Below are 18,134 nucleotides of genomic sequence, written 5' to 3' on the forward strand. Positions count from 1 at the left end.
AAAACTAAAGGAAAAACTGGAACCTTTTACCAAAGTTTACTGTTATCTACTTGCCAAACGTGGAACTTTTAAATTCGTTGCCGTACATTTCACCGTAGAAGCTACGGAATCTTGCCCTAACCCTACCTTTGGCGATGGCGCTTAAAGCGAGATGACGCTCGCTGGTTCTTTGCTCCTCCAGCGGCGGCGCAATGAGCAAGAGGCAGCGCAGTAGAAGCCGCTCCCCTGGACGGCGCCGAAGGGATCGCAGCAGATCGCCCAAGCGATTGAGGTAAGATTGGAGCTAGCTCGCCCATCCCAATCGCTTATCTCAGTGTACTTTCATCTTCCAGCCGGTCTCCACCGCCGCGGATCCATGGCAAGAAGCAGAAGATCTGTGTGGATTACGCCAGGGGGAATTGCTTCAGAGGGAATGAGTGCTGGTTTCTCCACGACGAGTTTGAGGACAGATACCAGCGGAGGAGCTACAGCCACAGTAAGCGCGACTCGAGCTTCTATCCCAGGGGACGGGATGTGAATGGGAAATCGAGGAGCCGGGAGCTGGAGGACGATTACAGGCACAATGGATACTCTCGTAGGGAACGGGAGGAGAGTCCCAGTCACAGGAGATACTCTAGGCGAGATAGTCCCAGTCCCAGGCCATCGACTGAGCGTGTCGAGGAGCAGCATAGAGTGGTGGAAACGCATCAAGGGCATAGAGTGGTGGAAACGCATCAAGAGCGTAGAGTGGTGGAAACGAATCAACAGCATGGAGTGGTGGAAGCTTACGACAGAATGGTGGTGGAAACATGCCAAGAAGAGCACGCACAAATCGAGACACAGGAGCATCAGGATTCGGCTTTACCAGATCACGCTGGGTGTGAAGTAGCTGCAGTGGCTGTGGCTGCCAGAGATAACACTCGAGATGAAGCTCGAAATGAAGCTCTTTCCAAGCCACTTCCAGAGGTTGAGCGTGACTTGGAGATGTTTGGAGCGCCGGAGTTTTCTCTCGAGCTACAAAAGACGCAAAGTCACAGCCCGAGTGATGATCGGAAGAAGATGATGGACAGGGAGATGAGGTCCTTGAAGGTGCTGAGGAACGCGATCACAGACTTCGTCAAGGAGTCGCTCAAGCCGGCTTGGAAGGAAGGCCACCTGAGCAAAGTCGCGTTCAAGACAATCGCGCAAAAGGCCGTGGACAAAGTCATGGGAACGTTGCAGGGTCACGAAATCCCAAAGGGCCAGGCCAAGATCGAGCAGTTCATGGATTCCTCCCACGCAAAGATCACCAAGCTCGTCAAGGTACCGAGACTCTCATTCGTTTCAATTCATCCTTGTTCTCTTTTTGTGCAGGGATACTTGGACAAGTATGTGTCGTGATGTTTTGACAATGGTTGGAAGCCTGAAGATTGATTTCTCAACAGATTGTACTATGTAAGTCTATAAGTATCAATAGCTAACATTTAAGGTGCGCGCACTGGTTCTTCTACTTCTGTGTTCTTCAATTTCTCTATGGTATTTCTTTCGATCTAACAAAAAAAATCGGTTTTTGATGAGCCAGCTCTAGGTGGTCACTCGAGCAAGATATTGGCCATGAGGATATAAGGTCCGGGGTTCTCGGGGTGTGCCTCAAACGCGCTCCACGCCGCTCGGAGACCACACTGGATATCACTGTGGATCCGAGCGCCGCCAAGCAGCGCTCCCCAGGTGGTATCATCGGGAAGATATGGCATGCTCTGGATAAGCTCCTCGGCCTGTGGGAGCTGCCCGGCTCGAGCCAGCAAATCCACCATGGAGCAGTAGATCTCAAAGTGTGGATCTACGCATCGATCTTCCAGCATGTACAAGAAGCACTGGCGGCCTTCTTCGACGAGCCCGACGTGCCGGCAAGCGCTCAGGATGTTCACGCAGGTGGCCTCGTCGGGTGGAATTCCCAGGAGCTCCATCGGTTTGAGCAGCTCCAGTGCTACCTTGCCATGCCCGTTTCGAGCATACGCGGTCGCCATCTCGGCCCAGGACTTGACGTCCGGGTGTGGGATCCTTGCGAGAAGATCCCGGGCTTCGCCCAAATGCCCGCTCTGGGCAAATGCTGCCACCACCGCGGTCCAGGCGATCCAATTGCGCTCCGGCTCGGCGGGGAGGAGAGCCGGATCCCATCCAGCCGCGTCCACAGGTATGATTTCTGCCACTGCCGCTGGGAGGAGATGGCGCCCATGGGAATCGCTCGATCCCACTCCGCTGCGGTGACAGTAGGGGGCCGCGTCTACGTCGCTGGCGGCACGTCCGCCGAGGGGCGACGAGGCCGCTCTGGGCGAATCCGGCTGCGATGCTCGTCCAGGAGATTACATTCCTCTGGGGCATCCGATCGAAGGCGGTGCTTGCCTCGTCCATCAGCCCCGCCTGGGCGAAGCTCGAGATCATCGCGTTCCAGGAGACGAGATTGGCCTGGGGCATGGAATCGAAGACGGCCTTGGCGGCGACGGCGTCTCCGACGAGCCCGTGCACGGTGATCATGGCGTTCCAGGAGATCACATCGAGCTGTGGCGCGCGAGAGATCGCGGCGATGGCGTCGTCGACCTGGCGAGATTGGGCGTAGGCGGCGATGAGCGCGTTCCAGGAGACGATGTTGCGAGAGGGCATCGAGTGGAAGAAGGATTGGGCATCGTCGACGCGACCGCTCTGGGAGAAGACTGTAATCATCGCGTTCCAGGCGATGGAATCCCATTTGGGCATAAGAGAGAACATCTCGACCGCTCGATTCAAATCTCCCGCCGTCGCCAGGCCTTCGATTATGGCCGTCCAGGACACCACGCTCCTTTCCGCCGCGGAATCAAATATCGCCATCGCATCGTCCACGTGCCCCTCTTCCGCAAAACAACGAATCATGGCCGTCCACGACACCACATCGTGCTAGAACACGTTGCGCGCCCTCATCCCCCTCTCGGCATTCGCGACGACAATCACAGTCTAGGGGCGCTCGGGCATCCCATCGAAGATCCTCTTGGCCTCGCGATTCTCCCCGCGCTCGACGTGTACTGTGATCATCGCATTCCAGGAGACGACGTCGTGCTGCGGCATCCGCCAGAACATCGCGCGCGCATCGTCAAGATTTCCTCTCTTGGCGTAGCCAGCGACCATCGCGTTCCAGATCACGATGTTTTGCTGGGGAATCGAGTCGAATATCGCCTTGGCATCGTGGATCCGGCCGTGGCGAGTGTAGAGCGTGATCATCGTGGTTCCAAGGTGCACATCCCACTGCGGCATGCTCTTCTTGATCTTCTTGGCCTCCGCCACATCCCCTCTCCGAGCATAGGCAGCCGCCAAGGAATTCCAGGTGACCGCATTGCGCTCGGCCATGGCATCGAAGATCCGCCGCGCCTCCTCGACCTCGCCATTCTCGACATAGGCCTGGATCATCAGATTCCCGGAGAAGGAATTGGGGCAAGGGATGGAGTCGTGCACGGATCGCGCGTCGCGGGGGCTGCGGCACTTGCCATACATCTCCACGAGCAGATTGGCGAGGTACAAGCTCTGGGCATGGATGCTGCTGCCGCGGATTCGAGCATGCAATCGCCGCCCCCCACACAGGTCGCGGTTCCTCCCGCATTCGCGGACGAGCTCGCCGAGATTCTTCTCCTCAACTCCAGCAGCATCGTCTCTCATCGGCAAATGCCCGACTATGGCATCGCATTCTCCGCGCGTGACAGTTACATTCATCGACTCAGGCTAGCTAGAACAAGGGAGATCTGTGAGGAGTTCCTTTGCGGTGGCTTCTGGGCGATGGAGAGGAGACAAGCACTAGGCTTTTACAAGGCGTGGGTGTGGGTGTGGCGGCCATCTCCGACGAGAGCACGGAGTTTGGAGAGGGTGGAACTAGAGTTACTGGTGGGGGATGTTGGTGGCGAGTAGTAGTGGTGGTGGCGGTGGTGGTACTGGGCTCTCGATCTCTCACAACTATCTGGAGCTTGGTCTTCTTGAAGCCCAGTATCCGAGGAGGAAGAACTTCTTCGCCTGAGAAGATTGACGGTGGTGGTGGTGGTGGTGGCGGCATTCTTATTCTGGTGGTGGTGGTGGTGGTGATGGTCGCTCGTCGCCATGGATGGTGATGGAGCTGGATTGAGTTCTTCGCGGTCTTCCAGCGATCCAGTGGGGGATGACTTACCTGGAGAAGGCCCTTCAGCTGCAATGCTACTGCATTATGTCCCACACGAGCACTTGGAACACTTCCTGATGAACTATGAGGAGAATTCCAACGAAGCTCCGCTGCAAAAATAAAAATAGAAATAAGCTTTCACAAAGAATTAACTCGAGCTTTTTTACTGCTCACCATCAAGAAAACCGGACGTCCATGAAGGGTGTTCTAGCTGCAGCAGCAATTATATTACGGTTCATCAGCGCCTTTTCTCGCTCCAAGCTTTTGATTATCTTTGTCATTTCGGCCTGCATAATTCCCGCGTCTTGAAGGTCCTGTTGTGAAAGAACTGAGCTTGCAAAACTCTAGCGTCTTTTAACACTGACTCCTTCCTGACGAGACAAACTCTGCCATTAAATCGAATGAAACCATGAACAGCTTCACTAACCTGAACTCTGCCATAAAAATCAACCATCGGTAGAACATACTCTTCAGCAGTGATCTCTCCAGCATAATATGAAGATGTTGTCTGTGAGATTTCTGCCTTTTGGACATTAAGAGCCAGGCTTTAAAGACCTCTGACCTGCAAAACAAGAAAAAAGTTGCCTCAATTCTCCGAACAAAATGAATGATAATTACCTCAGCTTGGCAGATTGTCGAAAACGGAAACGCAACAGCAAGCGATCTTCAGTCAACCGCACTTTCCAGCCACTGAACGCATTCTGATGAAGATCTAAACACCGCGATTCCTGAGCTTCAGATCTCTAGTTGTTCCTTTTGCTCCTGCTGCTGCCGCTCATGTGTTCCTAACCAAACCCTAATTAAAAAATCAAATGAGAATATCTATTAGATATCAACTGCTATTGTACAAATTATGTGTAGTACCGACCATCCAACAACATTAACAACACTGATGCTAAGTGGTGGTAGAATTAAAAATGTTATATGACTTTGGTAAATCACCATAAATTATCATGGTAAATCACCATAAGATAAAAGGTGAAATCCCCGTGCGTTACACTAATTTCTAATACACAGGATAGGTTCTTGTGTTCTCCTTCGCAACTTTACATTTTCTGCAATCGGAAAGCCTGCTTCTGGAGTAGAGCAGCAATCTGGCGGCGGATTTGACATTGTGACTGATCACAAACTCCTTGGACGCATAGCCGCAGTGAAATTCGAGCTGAGAAGCCGCCATAGCCATGCCCAGGGCTTTTTGTTCGTGTGTTCAGAATTCAATGGTTACAGTCAGATCAACGGTCAGATCTACACTAAGGACATATCTACGCGGTGTCGTCGTCAACGCCCTCAGAGAAGTTGACACAGTCCTTGTGGTGAAATACTGCAACTTCACAATCTCGGTGTGAGCAGACAACCACAGCACCTTCATCCACTCCTTGCCGACATAGGCAGATATCTTCATTTGTTGCATTTTTAACAATCGAAACATTAAAACCGCACGAAACACATACCACGAGATGGCGGTGCCTCTACCAAATTCAGTGAAACAATTTGTTGCTGTAGCTCGAAAAGGCTGAGCTCAAAATGAAAATCTTGATCAAGCCCTGCAATGTCAAGAAAAAAAAATTCAAATAAAAGCCAAAACATAGAAATATACCTGTCGGATATCCTCGCATAATTTTGTGCAAAGGAATTCTTTGCACAAAATCTTCTTGGTTCTCTTCATTACATACCCCAGGACTGAAGTTCACGTCGCGGAAACGACCGGTGCCATCTTGATGATCGAGTATGAAAAGAAGAAACCGCTGGCTAAGCACCCCATTACCTGATCAAGTAACTCGTAAGAAAAAGAAAAAGAAGAAAAGTTGCCTTAACCAGCTCGCTTGATCTCCAGTTTGATGCCCAATGTGATGGCCACGCCGTTGCATGACCACCACCGCATCTCTTCCTTGAGCCGCGGGATCGATTCATTTCTATACGACAGCTCAAGGACAAAGCTCGGAAGAGCATTTGGCGTTTGCGATGGCACCCATGCTGTAAAACATCGCAAACTGTTATACACAAACCACATATCCAAGAGAGTACAAGCATACCGACGTCAGGCTCCTTATTGATAACGTACTTGTCGACTTTGAGTGGTATTCTCGTAGATCCAATTCCAAGCAAAACATCTCGGCTTTTGAAGCTACCCCGATTGCCTTGCTCATACCATGCTGATACCATCTGCTCCTTCATCTCATGTACGCAGAGGGCAACAACCTCATGAACGCGTGAGGGATCGCCGTAAAGCCAAACGGACCCAAAATCCTTCCCCGCCTCCTTTACAAAGGAGAGTTTCCACCCGCTTTCGATTTCCAAGCTCCAGAGCTCAAACACACTCTCATACACTCTGGAAGCCACAAGATAAGGGCCTCGACATCGTCCTTTTGCAGCATCCTCTTCTAGCTCAGCTATTGCCTTATCTAAACCTATGTGCAGATCCACAGGCCTGCACACGGTACTGGTAACATCCCCACACCGATAGAGACCACCCTCAATGACATCGCTGACACCACAACACGCCATTACCTGATAATACTACCCTTAGCCTGTCCTGTGTATTTAGGGTAAACCGGTAAACCTTAAAAGCACAACGGTTGATGGGGTGGACTGCATGGTGGGCCATGGCAGGGGCGCGCCTGAGCACCGTCCGTTGACCGTTGACGAAGGTAGGACGAGAAGACCGGACAGTTGACCGCTGAACAGGCCGTTGAGGCAATCCCTTACTGCCGAAGATCCTCTATCGAAACTACAACTCCTACAGCTAAATACTCTGCCGTGTTCCCAAGAAATGCTCGCCGCAAACAGCCGCCCCCTCGGTTGAATGCCGTGACCAGAGAAATCGACCCACAAGGTGAAAACACGCAGAAACCCACCCCGAAAAAAGAAAAGAAAAAAGAAAAACAGAGGAACCCGGAAAAGGAAAATAACGAAAATAAAGGCACTGGAGCCTAGCTCAGAATCCGAGGCTCTGAAAAAAAATAAAAAAGCAACGTTCAAATCAAAACTCCAGAAATACATACCGATTGTGCTCGTTTTCCAAAGTAGTGCAGAAAGTTCCCAGGACAATGGACCACATCAGTTGCTCCTGCAATTTCAGCCCTCCTTATCGCCTCCTTGTCCTGAAATTCTTGACAGTCAGCCGAGATTTCTACAAGAGAAACGTAAGAAAGTCGTTTCGTCCGCCAGCCAGCCGTCGATGACAACACCAGTTGCAAAAATTTCAGAGAGCTTCCAACTGTGGGGCATAGGTGAAGGTTTCGCACTGTACTTGAAAATGATCATGATCGTACCTTCACAAGAGCAACAAACAACTCAGTAACTAAACTGGAGGAGTGAAGTATATATCCTACCTTCCTTCAATATCGCAATGATTAGAACCATGAAAGGTGAAAAAATCGAATTTCCATATCAAAGCCAGCAGCATAAGACCGAGTTTCAGAAAAACGCAAAGGTAAACACAAGAAACTGTTCCATAAATGAAAAATACTCACTGGTTGTGTTGGATACTGCATATATATATATGTATAGGAAAAAAAAACGAGTCAAAGATATTACGATTACAAAACAGTTATGGTCCGTATTATTTTTATGTTAAGTCATCAGTTTTTTCGACATTTGAATGGCACTCAAATTGTACTAAGCTCAGAATTAGTGAGAGAGAGGCCAGTTGCCATTTAAGTCTCCAACCATTGGAAAATCTTTATTTGCAACTGGCAAATTTGTTATTTTGGTTGTCTGTATACATAAATTTACCATGCAATTTAAGCAACTGGCAAGTAGCATGCTCAGTTGTTTCTATTTGATGTTGCAGCAACGGTGGATTTTGTGAAGAGTGGTCGCCGTTTGCAATCGCTAGACGACGCTCCGAGTAAAAGAGCCTATGCTTCAAGAACCTGACGATGGAGAAAGCTTCAGTGGTTTAAAGCTGTCGATTCAAAAGCGGACTCTTCGAATCAAACAGCGTTTATGTGATCGATGATGAAATTCTGCTCAACTGAACTCCAGAGCTGCTGAGATATCATCCATCTCAGTTGCACAATTCGCTTCCAAATTGATAAACAGCTTCAAGATGTATCTCAAGCAATATCTCCGTTGCTTCATCATTTATCAGTAGAACGATTAGACACAACTCCTACCATTTATTGAGTTCTCGTACAACAACACAGTTCACGGTTCCATGCAACAAACATTTTTCTTCTTTCTCCAATACTACCATCCACGATGGACGTTTCATGAATCCGTTTCTCTACTGGCCAATTTTTCTACCACAAACCGGTCAACTTAACTCCAACACATTCATCATGATCTCCAAGAACATTTCCTCGAGGCTCAGAAACGTCACAAACTCGCCTCGCCTCATGGCTCCTAAGTAAAAGGTTGGTGATTAAGTTTGGTTATTGCGGTGCAACATTCAAACTACTCGTCCATCTGGTAAATTCGACTATCAATGCCTCGGTTCCTTCCAAATCTCTGCTCGCATTCATGAAGTTGCATATCAACTGGATCTTCCTCCGAGTATGTGCCTCCATCCTGTCTTTCATGTTTCCCTGCTCGAACCATACGTCACCAATGATATTCCAAGTCGAGTCATCCCACCAGCTCCCGAAGTCCAGATTGATTGTCACCCCAGTATGAAGTTGCTGAGATCCTCGATTCTAAGATCCTTCGACATCGGATGTACTACCTCATCGACTGGGTTGGTTACTCTCCAAGAGATTGGACATGGGAACCCTCGCAAAGTATAGTAAATTCTTCAGGTAAATTTTCTGACTTCCACGGCCGTGAACAAAGTCATGGGAACGTTGCAGGGTCACGAAATCCCAAAGGGCCAGGCCAAGATCGAGCAGTTCATGGATTCCTCCCACGCAAAGATCACCAAGCTCGTCAAGGTACCGACACTCTCATTCTTGTAAATTCATCCTTGTTCTCTTTTTTGTGCAGGGATACTTGGACAAGTATGTGTCGTGATGTTTTGACAATGGTTGGAAGCCGGAAGATTGATTTCTCAACAGATTGTACTATGTAAGTCTATAAGTATCAATAGCTAACATTTAAGGTACGCGCACTGGTTCTACTCTTCTGTGTTCTTCAATTTCTCTATGGTATTTCTTTCGATCTAACAAAAAAAATCGGTTTTTGATGAGCCAGCTCTAGGTGGTCACTCGAGCAAGATATTGGCCATGAGGATATAAGGTCCGGGGTTCTCGGGGTGTGCCTCAAACGCGCTCCACGCCGCTCGGAGACCACACTGGATATCACTGTGGATCCGAGCGCCGCCAAGCAGTGCTCCCCAGGTGGTATCATCGGGAAGATATGGCATGCTCTGGATAAGCTCCTCGGCCTGTGGGAGCTGCCCGGCTCGAGCCAGCAAATCCACCATGGAGCAGTAGATCTCAAAGTGTGGAGCTACGCATCGATCTTCCAGCATGTACAAGAAGCACTGGCGGCCTTCTTCGACGAGCCCGACGTGCCGGCAAGCGCTCAGGATGTTCACGCAGGTGGCCTCGTCGGGTGGAATTCCCAGGAGTTCCATCGGTTTGAGCAGCTCCAGCGCTACCTTGCCATGCCCGTTTCGAGCATACGCGGTCGCCATCTCGGCCCAGGGCTTGACGTCCGGGTGTGGGATCCTTGCGAGAAGATCCCGGGCTTCGCCCAAATGCCCGCTCTGGGCAAATGCTGCCACCACCGCGGTCCAGGTGATCCAATTGCGCTCCGGCATGGATTGGAATGCGTGCTTCGCTTGGGCGACGAGGCCGCTCTGGGCGAATCCGGCTGCGATGCTCGTCCAGGAGATTACATTCCTCTGGGGCATCCGATCGAAGGCGGTGCTTGCCTCGTCAATCAGACCCGCCTGGGCGAAGCTCGAGATCATCGCGTTCCAGGAGATGAGGTTGGCCTGGGGCATGGAATCGAAGACGGCCTTGGCGGCGACGGCGTCTCCGACGAGCCCGTGCACGGTGATCATGGCGTTCCAGGAGATCACATCGAGCTGTGGCGCGCGAGAGATCGCGGCGGTGGCGTCGTCGACCTGGCGAGATTGGGCGTAGACGGCGATGAGCGCGTTCCAGGAGACGATGTTGCGAGAGGGCATCGAGTGGAAGAAGGATTGGGCATCGTCGACGCGACCGCTCTGGGAGAAGACTGTGATCATCGCGTTCCAGGCGATGGAATCCCATTTGGGCATAAGCGAGAACATCTCGACCGCTCGATTCAAATCTCCCGCCGTCGCCAGGCCTTCGATCATGGCCGTCCAGGATACCACGCTCCTTTCCGCCGCGGAATCGAACATCGCCATCGCATCGTCCACGTGTCCCTCTTCCGCGAAACCACGAATCATGGCCGTCCACGACACCACATCGTGCTGGGGCATTCTCAAGAACACGCTGCGCGCCCTAGCCACATCCCCGCTCTCGGCATTCGCGACGACGATCACAGTCCAAGGGATCACATCGCGCTCGGGCATTCCATCGAAGATCCTCTTGGCCTCGCGAATCTCCCCGCGCTCGACGTTGGCTGTGATCATCACATTCCAGGAGACGACGTCGTGCTGCGGCATCCGCCAGAACATCGCGCGCGCGTCGTCAAGATTTCCTCTCTTGGCGTAGCCAGCGACCATCGCGTTCCAGATAACGATGTTTTGCTGGGGAATCGAGTCGAATATCGCCCTGGCATCGTGGATCCGGCCGTGGCGAGTGTAGAGCGTGATCATCGTGGTTCCAAGGTACACATCCCACTGCGGCATGCTCTTCTTGATCTTCTTGGCCTCCGCCACATCCCCTCTCCGAGCATAGGCAGCCGCCAAGGAATTCCAGGTGACCGCATTGCGCTCGGCCATGGCATCGAAGATCCGCCGCGCCTCCTCGACCTCGCCATTCTCGACATAGGCCTGGATCATCAGATTCCCGGAGAAGGAATTGGGGCAAGGGATGGAGTCGTGCACGGATCGCGCGTCGCGGGGGCTGCGGCACTTGCCATACATCTCCACGAGCAGATTGGCGAGGTACAAGCTCTGGGCATGGATGCTGCTGCCGCGGATTCGAGCATGCAATCGCCGCCCGCCACACAGGTCGCGGTTCCTCCCGCATTCGCGGACGAGCTCGCCGAGATTCTTCTCCTCAACTCCAGCAGCATCGTCTCTCATCGGCAGATGCCCGGCTATGGCATCGCATTCTCAACGCTAGAGGAAAGACAGTTAAATACATTCATCGACTCAGGCTAGCTAGAACAAGGGAGACCTGTGAGGAGTTCCTTTGCGGTGGCTTCTGGGCGATCGTGAGGAGACGAGCACTAGGCTTTTACAAGGCGTGGTTGTGGGTGTGGCGGCCATCTCCGACGAGAGCACGGAGTTTGGAGAGGGTGGAACTAGAGTCACTGGTGGGGGATGTTGGTGGCGAGTAGTAGTACTAGCAGCAGTGGTGGTGGCGGTGGTGGTGCTGGGTTCTCGATCTCTCACAACTATCTGGAGCTTGGTCTTCTTGAAGCCCAGTATCCGAGGAGGAAGAACTTCTTCGCCAATGCTTTGCTGCCGCCTCTTGAAGAGATTGACGGTGGTGGTGGTGGTGGTGGCGGCATTCTCATTCTGGTGGTGGTGGTGGTGGTGGTGATGGTCGCTCGTCGCCATGGATGATGATGGAGCTGTATTGAGTTCTTCGCGGTCTTCCAGCGATCCAGTGGGGGATGACTTACCTGGAGAAGGCCACGCGACGATGGCCGTGTCGTCATAGCTCGCCACCACGCATGCAAGCTTACAAGAAATGGAGCAAAACCGGAGGGGATCCGAGATGCTTCTCCCGCACGTCTCGCAGCAGCGAAGCGATCCTTTGGCGAGCCTCGACTGTGGCCGGCTGAGGAGGAAGGCGATCTTGGCACCATTGATGGTGTAAGGCTGAATGCCCGTGGTGTCGAGCAGCTTGTGGAGGTCGTTGATACGCACAGCGTCCATGTGAGAAGCTCGCCTCACCTGGAGCGTGGTGTGCGAGAGATGATCCCGCAAGCCCGAGTGACAGAGCGGCCCCTCGCAGCAGTCGACACAGAAGTGGTTTCTCTCATTCTTGCTCGAGACATGGCTGCGGCAATGAGCGAAGTAGTTGCCTGCCAGGAACGCCTCCAACCAGCCCGGGACCGCCATTACGCTGCATTCTCAGCGATGCATGCTCGCTTCACGACCAAGTGATGAGGCTCGAACATGGCAATGCGCGAGCCGACCATGCAGCGTAATGGGATTTGGAGCAAGAACACCGACACGATCCAGCAATGGGCGTGTCAAAAGGGAAAGAGGACGAGCGAAGCAGCAAGAGTAAAGGAGAAGGCGACGACGACGCTGGAGAGGAAGCAGGAGACGCGAATAGAAGGACGAAAGGCCGGTCCGCCATGGGCGATTTGTGTGGAGCCTGGAAATAGAAGGCGAGGTGACGAATCTCTCCATGGCCGATTACCAGGTACTGCATGCTCTTTGAACAACACGTCTTTAACTTCCGGGAAACATGCAGCTTTTATTCTTCGCGTAGATTCTCCACCACTGTGAGACAAAAGGAGTTTTTGGAACCAAAAATTGGCCGCGAAGTCTACAGCCTACTTCTTTGATCCTTCACGAGAGCTGCGAATCATGCTCTCCAAGAAGAACTCTCCGGCTCGGTACGACGATCGGACCTGCAAATGGTAAGAACATTTTCTTAAAGTTTGCAATTATGCGGGAGAGGAAGAGTACTAACCAGTGGACCACTTGCGACGTATCGAAACCCGACGACTGACTCCCCGTATTCTTTCCAGAAGTCGAACTTCTCCGGAGTTATGTACTCTTTCACCGTGAGGTGCACAGGAGTTGGCTGTCGGGAAGATCGTTCGTAAGCTAAGGTAAACAAGCATACTCGTCACTTCATTGCTATCACTTACTTGTAAGTACTGGCCAAAGGTAACGATGTCAACTCCCGCAGCTTTGAGATCGTCCAGAGCTTGTTTGATCTCGTCATCCTTCTCGCCAAGCCCCAGCATGATCGACGACTTTGTAATGAGGCCATCTTTCGATGCCTTGGCGAGTTTCAACACTCCCAAGCTCTGCTCATACCTGCATCAACAATGCCCGCGCTCATGGATCCAGTAAGAAAGAACGGAAAAAAGGTATGGAGTTTTCGTTTTCTTACCCGGCTCTTGGATCACGAACTATTCTTTGCAGCCGCTTCACAGTCTCGATGTTGTGAGCGAAAACGTCCAGACCGCAAGTAGCCACCGTTGTCACGGCCTCCGGATCGCCTCGAAAATCCGACACCAAGCATTCTACCAGAATCTCGGGCTTAAGTTCCTGGAAGAACAAAACAAGAGGTCTTGTCTTTCTCCAAGCAAAAACAAACTTTCTTCTGATACCTTGAGCGTTCTTACAGTCCGAGCAAAATGGCCGCTGCCACCGTCGGGCATATCATCGCGATCAACGCTGGTAAGAACAATATATCCTACACTGGGAAAGCAAAGAAAAGAGTTTTCCATCACCAAGAACGAAGGAGAAAAGCTGCTCGATCGATCTCTTACCCCCAACTGGCGATAGCCTTGGCAGTGTTCTCGGGCTCCAATGGATCCGGAGGAGCTGGATTTCTGCTCGTCGCAACCGCGCAAAATCTACATCCTCTCGTACAAGTGTCTCCCAGCAGCATGATCGTAGCAGTCCCAATTCCATGCGCGCCATCGCCACTCCCACCATTCCAGCACTGCCAAGAACGAAGATCCAACCAAATCCAATAAGAAAATGTCCGGACTGGGCAGCTGCTGGCAGCCCACCTCGCCAATGTTTGGGCAGCGTGCCTCCTCGCAGACCGTGTGGAGCTTGAGCGCGCCTAGCGACTCCTTGAGCTCCGAGTAGCGATCGCCCTGCGCCGCGCGCTGCCGGAGCCACTCCGGCTTCTTCACGGACAAATCTCTGCCGGTGTGCGGCCCTAGGCTCGCGGATCTGGAACGCTCTCTCACACTCACCGTCGCGGAGGAGGATTCCTCTTGGGTAGCGCAGCATCGAGCAATTGGGAGCGATCTCGCCGGAGCTATGGAGCTCCACAACGCTGCCGCCATGCCTCTCCTTGCTCAACAAGGGTTCCTGCCGGCGGTGATCGCGAAGCCAGAGCCTTCCATTGATTCCAAGCTTAGAAGGTAGCTAAAAAATTTCTACGGTAGAAAAGGTTTCTCTTCGAATCGATCATTGGAGTGCGCGTCCGTCGCATGCGAGGGGAAGAAGAAAGTCCTCTCGCTCCCACCAACGCGGTTGACCAAAACAACGACCAAAGTTTTGACTACCGTTGACCCCTAGAACCGTCTAGAGAATATCCTTAGGATATGCTAAGATATGCCTTAAAGTTTGACTATCGTTGACGGATCCTAGCATTTGTTTTCATAGTTCCTCGAGAGGAGGGCATCGAGAGAGCATCGAAATGTTTGACCCCGCCGACCAGAGGTCCTGGCCAGTGTTGACCCGGCTCGCGTGGATAATCGCCACCGCTGTAGCGAACGCTTGCAGCGCCGACAATGGCTCCTTGAATTTGACCGAGAAGAGACCGTTGCTCAATCCCACCAGCTCGAAGCAATCTCGATCGATTTGCCCCCGCCCACCTTGGATCTAAGTTGGATCAACAAGAACTTTGTCAAGAACAAACCAAAACCCGCGAAAAACTCTCACCTGGAGGGAGATGTCTAGCTTGCTGGATAGCGGGCTTCTAGCGTCCGGGTTTCTTCCAAGAGTGTGAAGCGCGCATCCCAGATCCCAGCCTCCACAATCGCATTTTCCCCTCCTCCACCGCTGGATCAAAGAACTCGGACCACCGGCACCACCACTACTGCTGCTATCACGGTCACCACCATCGCTGTTTGGACGATCAGGGAGCCCATGCTCGCCAACGGGAAGAATGGCCGTCACGCTCATGGCCGCGAATCCATGATCTGGAAGAGACTCCACGCTGGGATTCCTGGAATGCGAGGAGCTCTTGAGGTGATGGTGATTAGTCGCTAGGCCTGGAAGAGTGACGACGATGGCTGCGAGCTCTTGCAATGGATTCATCCTCTTCTTGGCGGCTCGAGATCTCTCATCGGCCTCCATTTGCTTCCAGACCTCGCGAAGAATGTCCAGCTCTTGGTCGTCATCGTCGGCGATCTTTCCCCTGGTCGGGCTGGAGTTGTGTGACAAGCTCTTTTTCTTCGTGATCCTGGTAGAGCTCTTGGATGGATTGGACGAGGAGCTCGCCGAGGAGAGGCTGCTGCTCTGCCACGATGAGAAGCTGAGACGATGATCGATGGACTGGTCACCTTGGCGCTGCTCCAGCGCCGACGATCTCTCGCAAACATCGCTTAGAACAAACTGGAGCTCCGCGATCGATGAAGGGCTCCTTCGCAATCTCATGCTTGCCACCAGCTCCGAGGACTCTTGCGACCTGGAATCTCCAGCGCTGGGCGACGCCCATGCCGGCCTCCACGAAGATCGTGCCTTCGCCCTAGAGGAGCTACGCTTCCACGAGAAGAAAGAACACACCTCTTCCTCTTGACCTTGTGGCTGCTCGTGCTCTTTCTCTCCTCGATCGTGCTGCTGCCGAGGCCTGGGCACCCGCGCGACGAGGCGCTCCTCGGATCCATCCACGAGATACGTGTAGCTATGGTGGTCGTGCCGGATCGCGCAATGCAGGTGTGCCGAGGAAGAACTGTTACTGTTGTTGCTGCCAGCGCTACTGCTGCCGCCGCTGCTGCTCCTCTTCCGGATCAGCGCTCTAGGCAGAGCGTCCAAGAGAGTCTTGAGAAGATCGCCACCGCCACCATCGCTCCTCTCCTTCCTAGGGCTTGGGGAGAAGAAGCGCGACGAGGGTCGTGGCTGCTGCTCGCTAGGGCTGGATGTGAAGAGCAATCTCCTGGCGACGTGGCGCCGACGCTCACCGTCCTCCTCGTGGATCATCGTCTTTTTCTTCTTCTCCGTGAGAGATCGCATCAATGCCCAGGCCGGGTATCTGTCCGCCATAGCCTGGACCGGCGGCAATGGCGATGCTGGCCATGGCGGCCGATTGTCCTCTTCCTTGTCGCGATCTTCTACCTCCGGAGGAAGAACGAGCTGGCCGTGTACAAGCGTGTAATCCAGGAACCCACCTTGTTCTTCCACTTCTTCGCGTTCTTGAGCACGATTGGAGGAGGTGGCTGTGCCGCCATCGCTGGTGGAGGAGAAGGACGAGGATTTCTTGGACGAGAAGATGGATGAGGTCTTGGACGAGAAGATGGATGAGGCCGCCTCCTGATCGCTGCTGCTGGATGGGCTTTGCTTCTTCTCGCCACGATCATCATCGTCCTTGCAGTCGCCATGACGAAGAAGAAGATCTTCTTCCAAATCGCTAGCGCTGCTGGACGCGATGATGGGCTCCTCGGGCATAGCATCCAGGTAGACTCCTAGTCGCATCTGGAGGGCGTGCTTGCTCTCGCCGCTCCACAGGCTGCGGCGGACGGAGCTACACGGCTGCGGTGGCGGCGTTGGGCGTTCCAAGAGCGAGAGCGATCGCCGCAGCTTCACTCTCTCCCTGCTCCTGGGATCCTGGCTTTGCCGCCTCGATGGTGACGACGATGATCTCGGGAACTCTACGTCCCAGACGCGAGTGCTCGACACCGGCTGGATCAACTGGCGCTGCCGCAAAGGACTGAGCCACGGAGACGATGGTTTGGACGACGATTTCCTGGTCGACCACGGCTTGATGGTCCTGCTACTGTCACTGCCAAGATGAAAGCTACCACGCAAGCAGTCTTCGTCGGCCATAGCTGCCATGATGCTATACCTCTCAGAACAAGCTCACCTTTCTTTCTGGCCGAGCCACACAAAACCACCTCAAGACTTCGCTCTCAAAGTAAGTTTCACTCCCAGATTTTGGCAGATTGGCAGCAGCAGCCATCCTGAGAGGATGATCACGGAAATCGTTTCGAGTACAGTGATCACGATCCGTGGAAGCCGACAGCGAGCAAAGCTACAAAACCTGGTGGGGAAAACCTGTGAATGTCGTGAGCATCTGCTGCTTGCGTGTGACTCCCGCATTCGCGATCGAAAAAAGGGAGAGGTGACACCCAAGTAGAATCAAAGAGAAAGAGTTCCATCCGTCCTCCTCCGGCCAGACAATACAACAGTCTTTGCTGAGCGACGCAGCGCTCGTCCTTTTGTCGGGCTCCAGTGGCCCGTCCCGAGAAGACCAAATTCGACTTTAGCTCATGCAAAATGTCAAGAAATGTTAGTATCAAAACACCGCCACCTTTCCATCTCAAATGCGCCGTCACTTTTCTCAAGTTATAACAAAAATACTGGGCACCGTATGCGTGTGAAAGAAAAGTTGCTGTGTGTAAGTGTCTGGCCATGGCAGCCACAGCACAGTCGCAATCCGACCATGCAGGCTTGGTAAATCAACGTAAGGGTAAAGATCGTTACATTCGATTAGTATATAAAACACACATTGACTGATATTGAATTATTGACAGTACAACTCAAAGGAAAGTCCAGCCAGATTCAAAGCACTGAAGGTGAAACGAAACTTTCCTCTTCTTGTCCAGGGTGGGTGCCAAAGCAGATCTGTAAAACCTCAAGCTTTGGATCGATCAACTCAAGGGAATTTGTAACAAGCTCCACTCAAAGTTTTCTGCTCCTAGTTTTTTCAGTTACTAAAAAGTTTTCTGCTAGGCAATCTCAGAAATGGAGGGATCAGGGATTCATGCAGTTGTGATCTTGGCCGTTCTCCTTCTGTTTCCGACTGCTGGCCCTTCCAGTGTACCAGCATCATTGTCAAGGAACGCTAGAGTATTAGGAAAATGTTCAGCCATTTCAGTAGGATTGCCAGGAAGAATAAAAAAAGAAGGAAGAACACCCCCGGTAACAAAGGAAAGAAAAACAGCACATAAGAACTAAAAAGCACATGGTCCTTTGCTTTTAAACTTGGCAGTATTTTCGGCGCATTAGAGATGGTGGCGGTGATTTGAGAAGATGCTAACATTTCTTGACAGATGGAAAAGAGCTTGAGCTAAAGTGGTAAAGAGAACA

The 18,134-nt window shown here is 52.4% G+C and overlaps 5 protein-coding genes and 1 long non-coding RNA gene across 6 annotated transcripts; 2 read left to right on the top strand and 4 right to left on the bottom strand.

Moving 5' to 3' along the window:
- Positions 1-100: 100 nt before the first annotated feature.
- On the top strand, positions 101-1,468 carry LOC9629185. Its single transcript, XM_024666128.1, has 3 exons — positions 101-271; positions 333-1,281; positions 1,333-1,468. Exons 1-3 carry the CDS (start codon positions 192-194, stop codon positions 1,357-1,359), a joined length of 1,056 nt encoding a protein of 351 aa, XP_024521896.1. The 5' UTR covers positions 101-191; the 3' UTR covers positions 1,360-1,468.
- Positions 1,469-5,527: 4,059 nt separating this feature from the next.
- Positions 5,528-6,648, bottom strand: LOC112343137. The gene is made up of 4 exons (XM_024666129.1): positions 6,166-6,648; positions 5,948-6,106; positions 5,730-5,897; positions 5,528-5,676 (listed from the first exon to the last, which is right to left on the bottom strand). Exons 1-4 carry the CDS (start codon positions 6,635-6,637, stop codon positions 5,561-5,563), a joined length of 915 nt encoding a protein of 304 aa, XP_024521897.1. The 5' UTR covers positions 6,638-6,648; the 3' UTR covers positions 5,528-5,560.
- A 1,152-nt stretch (positions 6,649-7,800) lies between these two features.
- Positions 7,801-9,179, top strand: LOC112343138. Its single transcript, XR_002991181.1, has 2 exons — positions 7,801-9,003; positions 9,056-9,179. It is a non-coding gene; the product is annotated as an uncharacterized LOC112343138 (long non-coding RNA).
- A 93-nt stretch (positions 9,180-9,272) lies between these two features.
- LOC112343148 (pentatricopeptide repeat-containing protein At4g02750-like) lies at positions 9,273-11,255 on the bottom strand. The gene has a single exon (XM_024666162.1). The coding sequence runs from the start codon at positions 11,253-11,255 to the stop codon at positions 9,273-9,275; it is 1,983 nt and encodes a 660-aa protein (XP_024521930.1).
- A 1,327-nt stretch (positions 11,256-12,582) lies between these two features.
- LOC9629186 (lipoyl synthase, chloroplastic) lies at positions 12,583-14,286 on the bottom strand. The gene is made up of 7 exons (XM_002992460.2): positions 13,883-14,286; positions 13,637-13,812; positions 13,475-13,565; positions 13,255-13,412; positions 13,007-13,178; positions 12,826-12,939; positions 12,583-12,763 (listed from the first exon to the last, which is right to left on the bottom strand). The coding sequence occupies exons 1-7, from the start codon at positions 14,165-14,167 to the stop codon at positions 12,686-12,688; spliced, it is 1,074 nt and encodes a 357-aa protein (XP_002992506.1). The 5' UTR covers positions 14,168-14,286; the 3' UTR covers positions 12,583-12,685.
- Positions 14,287-14,421: 135 nt separating this feature from the next.
- Positions 14,422-17,715, bottom strand: LOC112343136. Its single transcript, XM_024666127.1, has 2 exons — positions 14,769-17,715; positions 14,422-14,708 (listed from the first exon to the last, which is right to left on the bottom strand). The coding sequence occupies exons 1-2, from the start codon at positions 16,878-16,880 to the stop codon at positions 14,484-14,486; spliced, it is 2,337 nt and encodes a 778-aa protein (XP_024521895.1). The 5' UTR covers positions 16,881-17,715; the 3' UTR covers positions 14,422-14,483.
- Positions 17,716-18,134: the final 419 nt, after the last annotated feature.

The sequence above is a fragment of the Selaginella moellendorffii genome, unplaced genomic scaffold (assembly GCF_000143415.4).
Source record: "Selaginella moellendorffii unplaced genomic scaffold, v1.0 SELMOscaffold_136, whole genome shotgun sequence".
Classification (NCBI taxonomy): domain Eukaryota; kingdom Viridiplantae; phylum Streptophyta; class Lycopodiopsida; order Selaginellales; family Selaginellaceae; genus Selaginella; species Selaginella moellendorffii.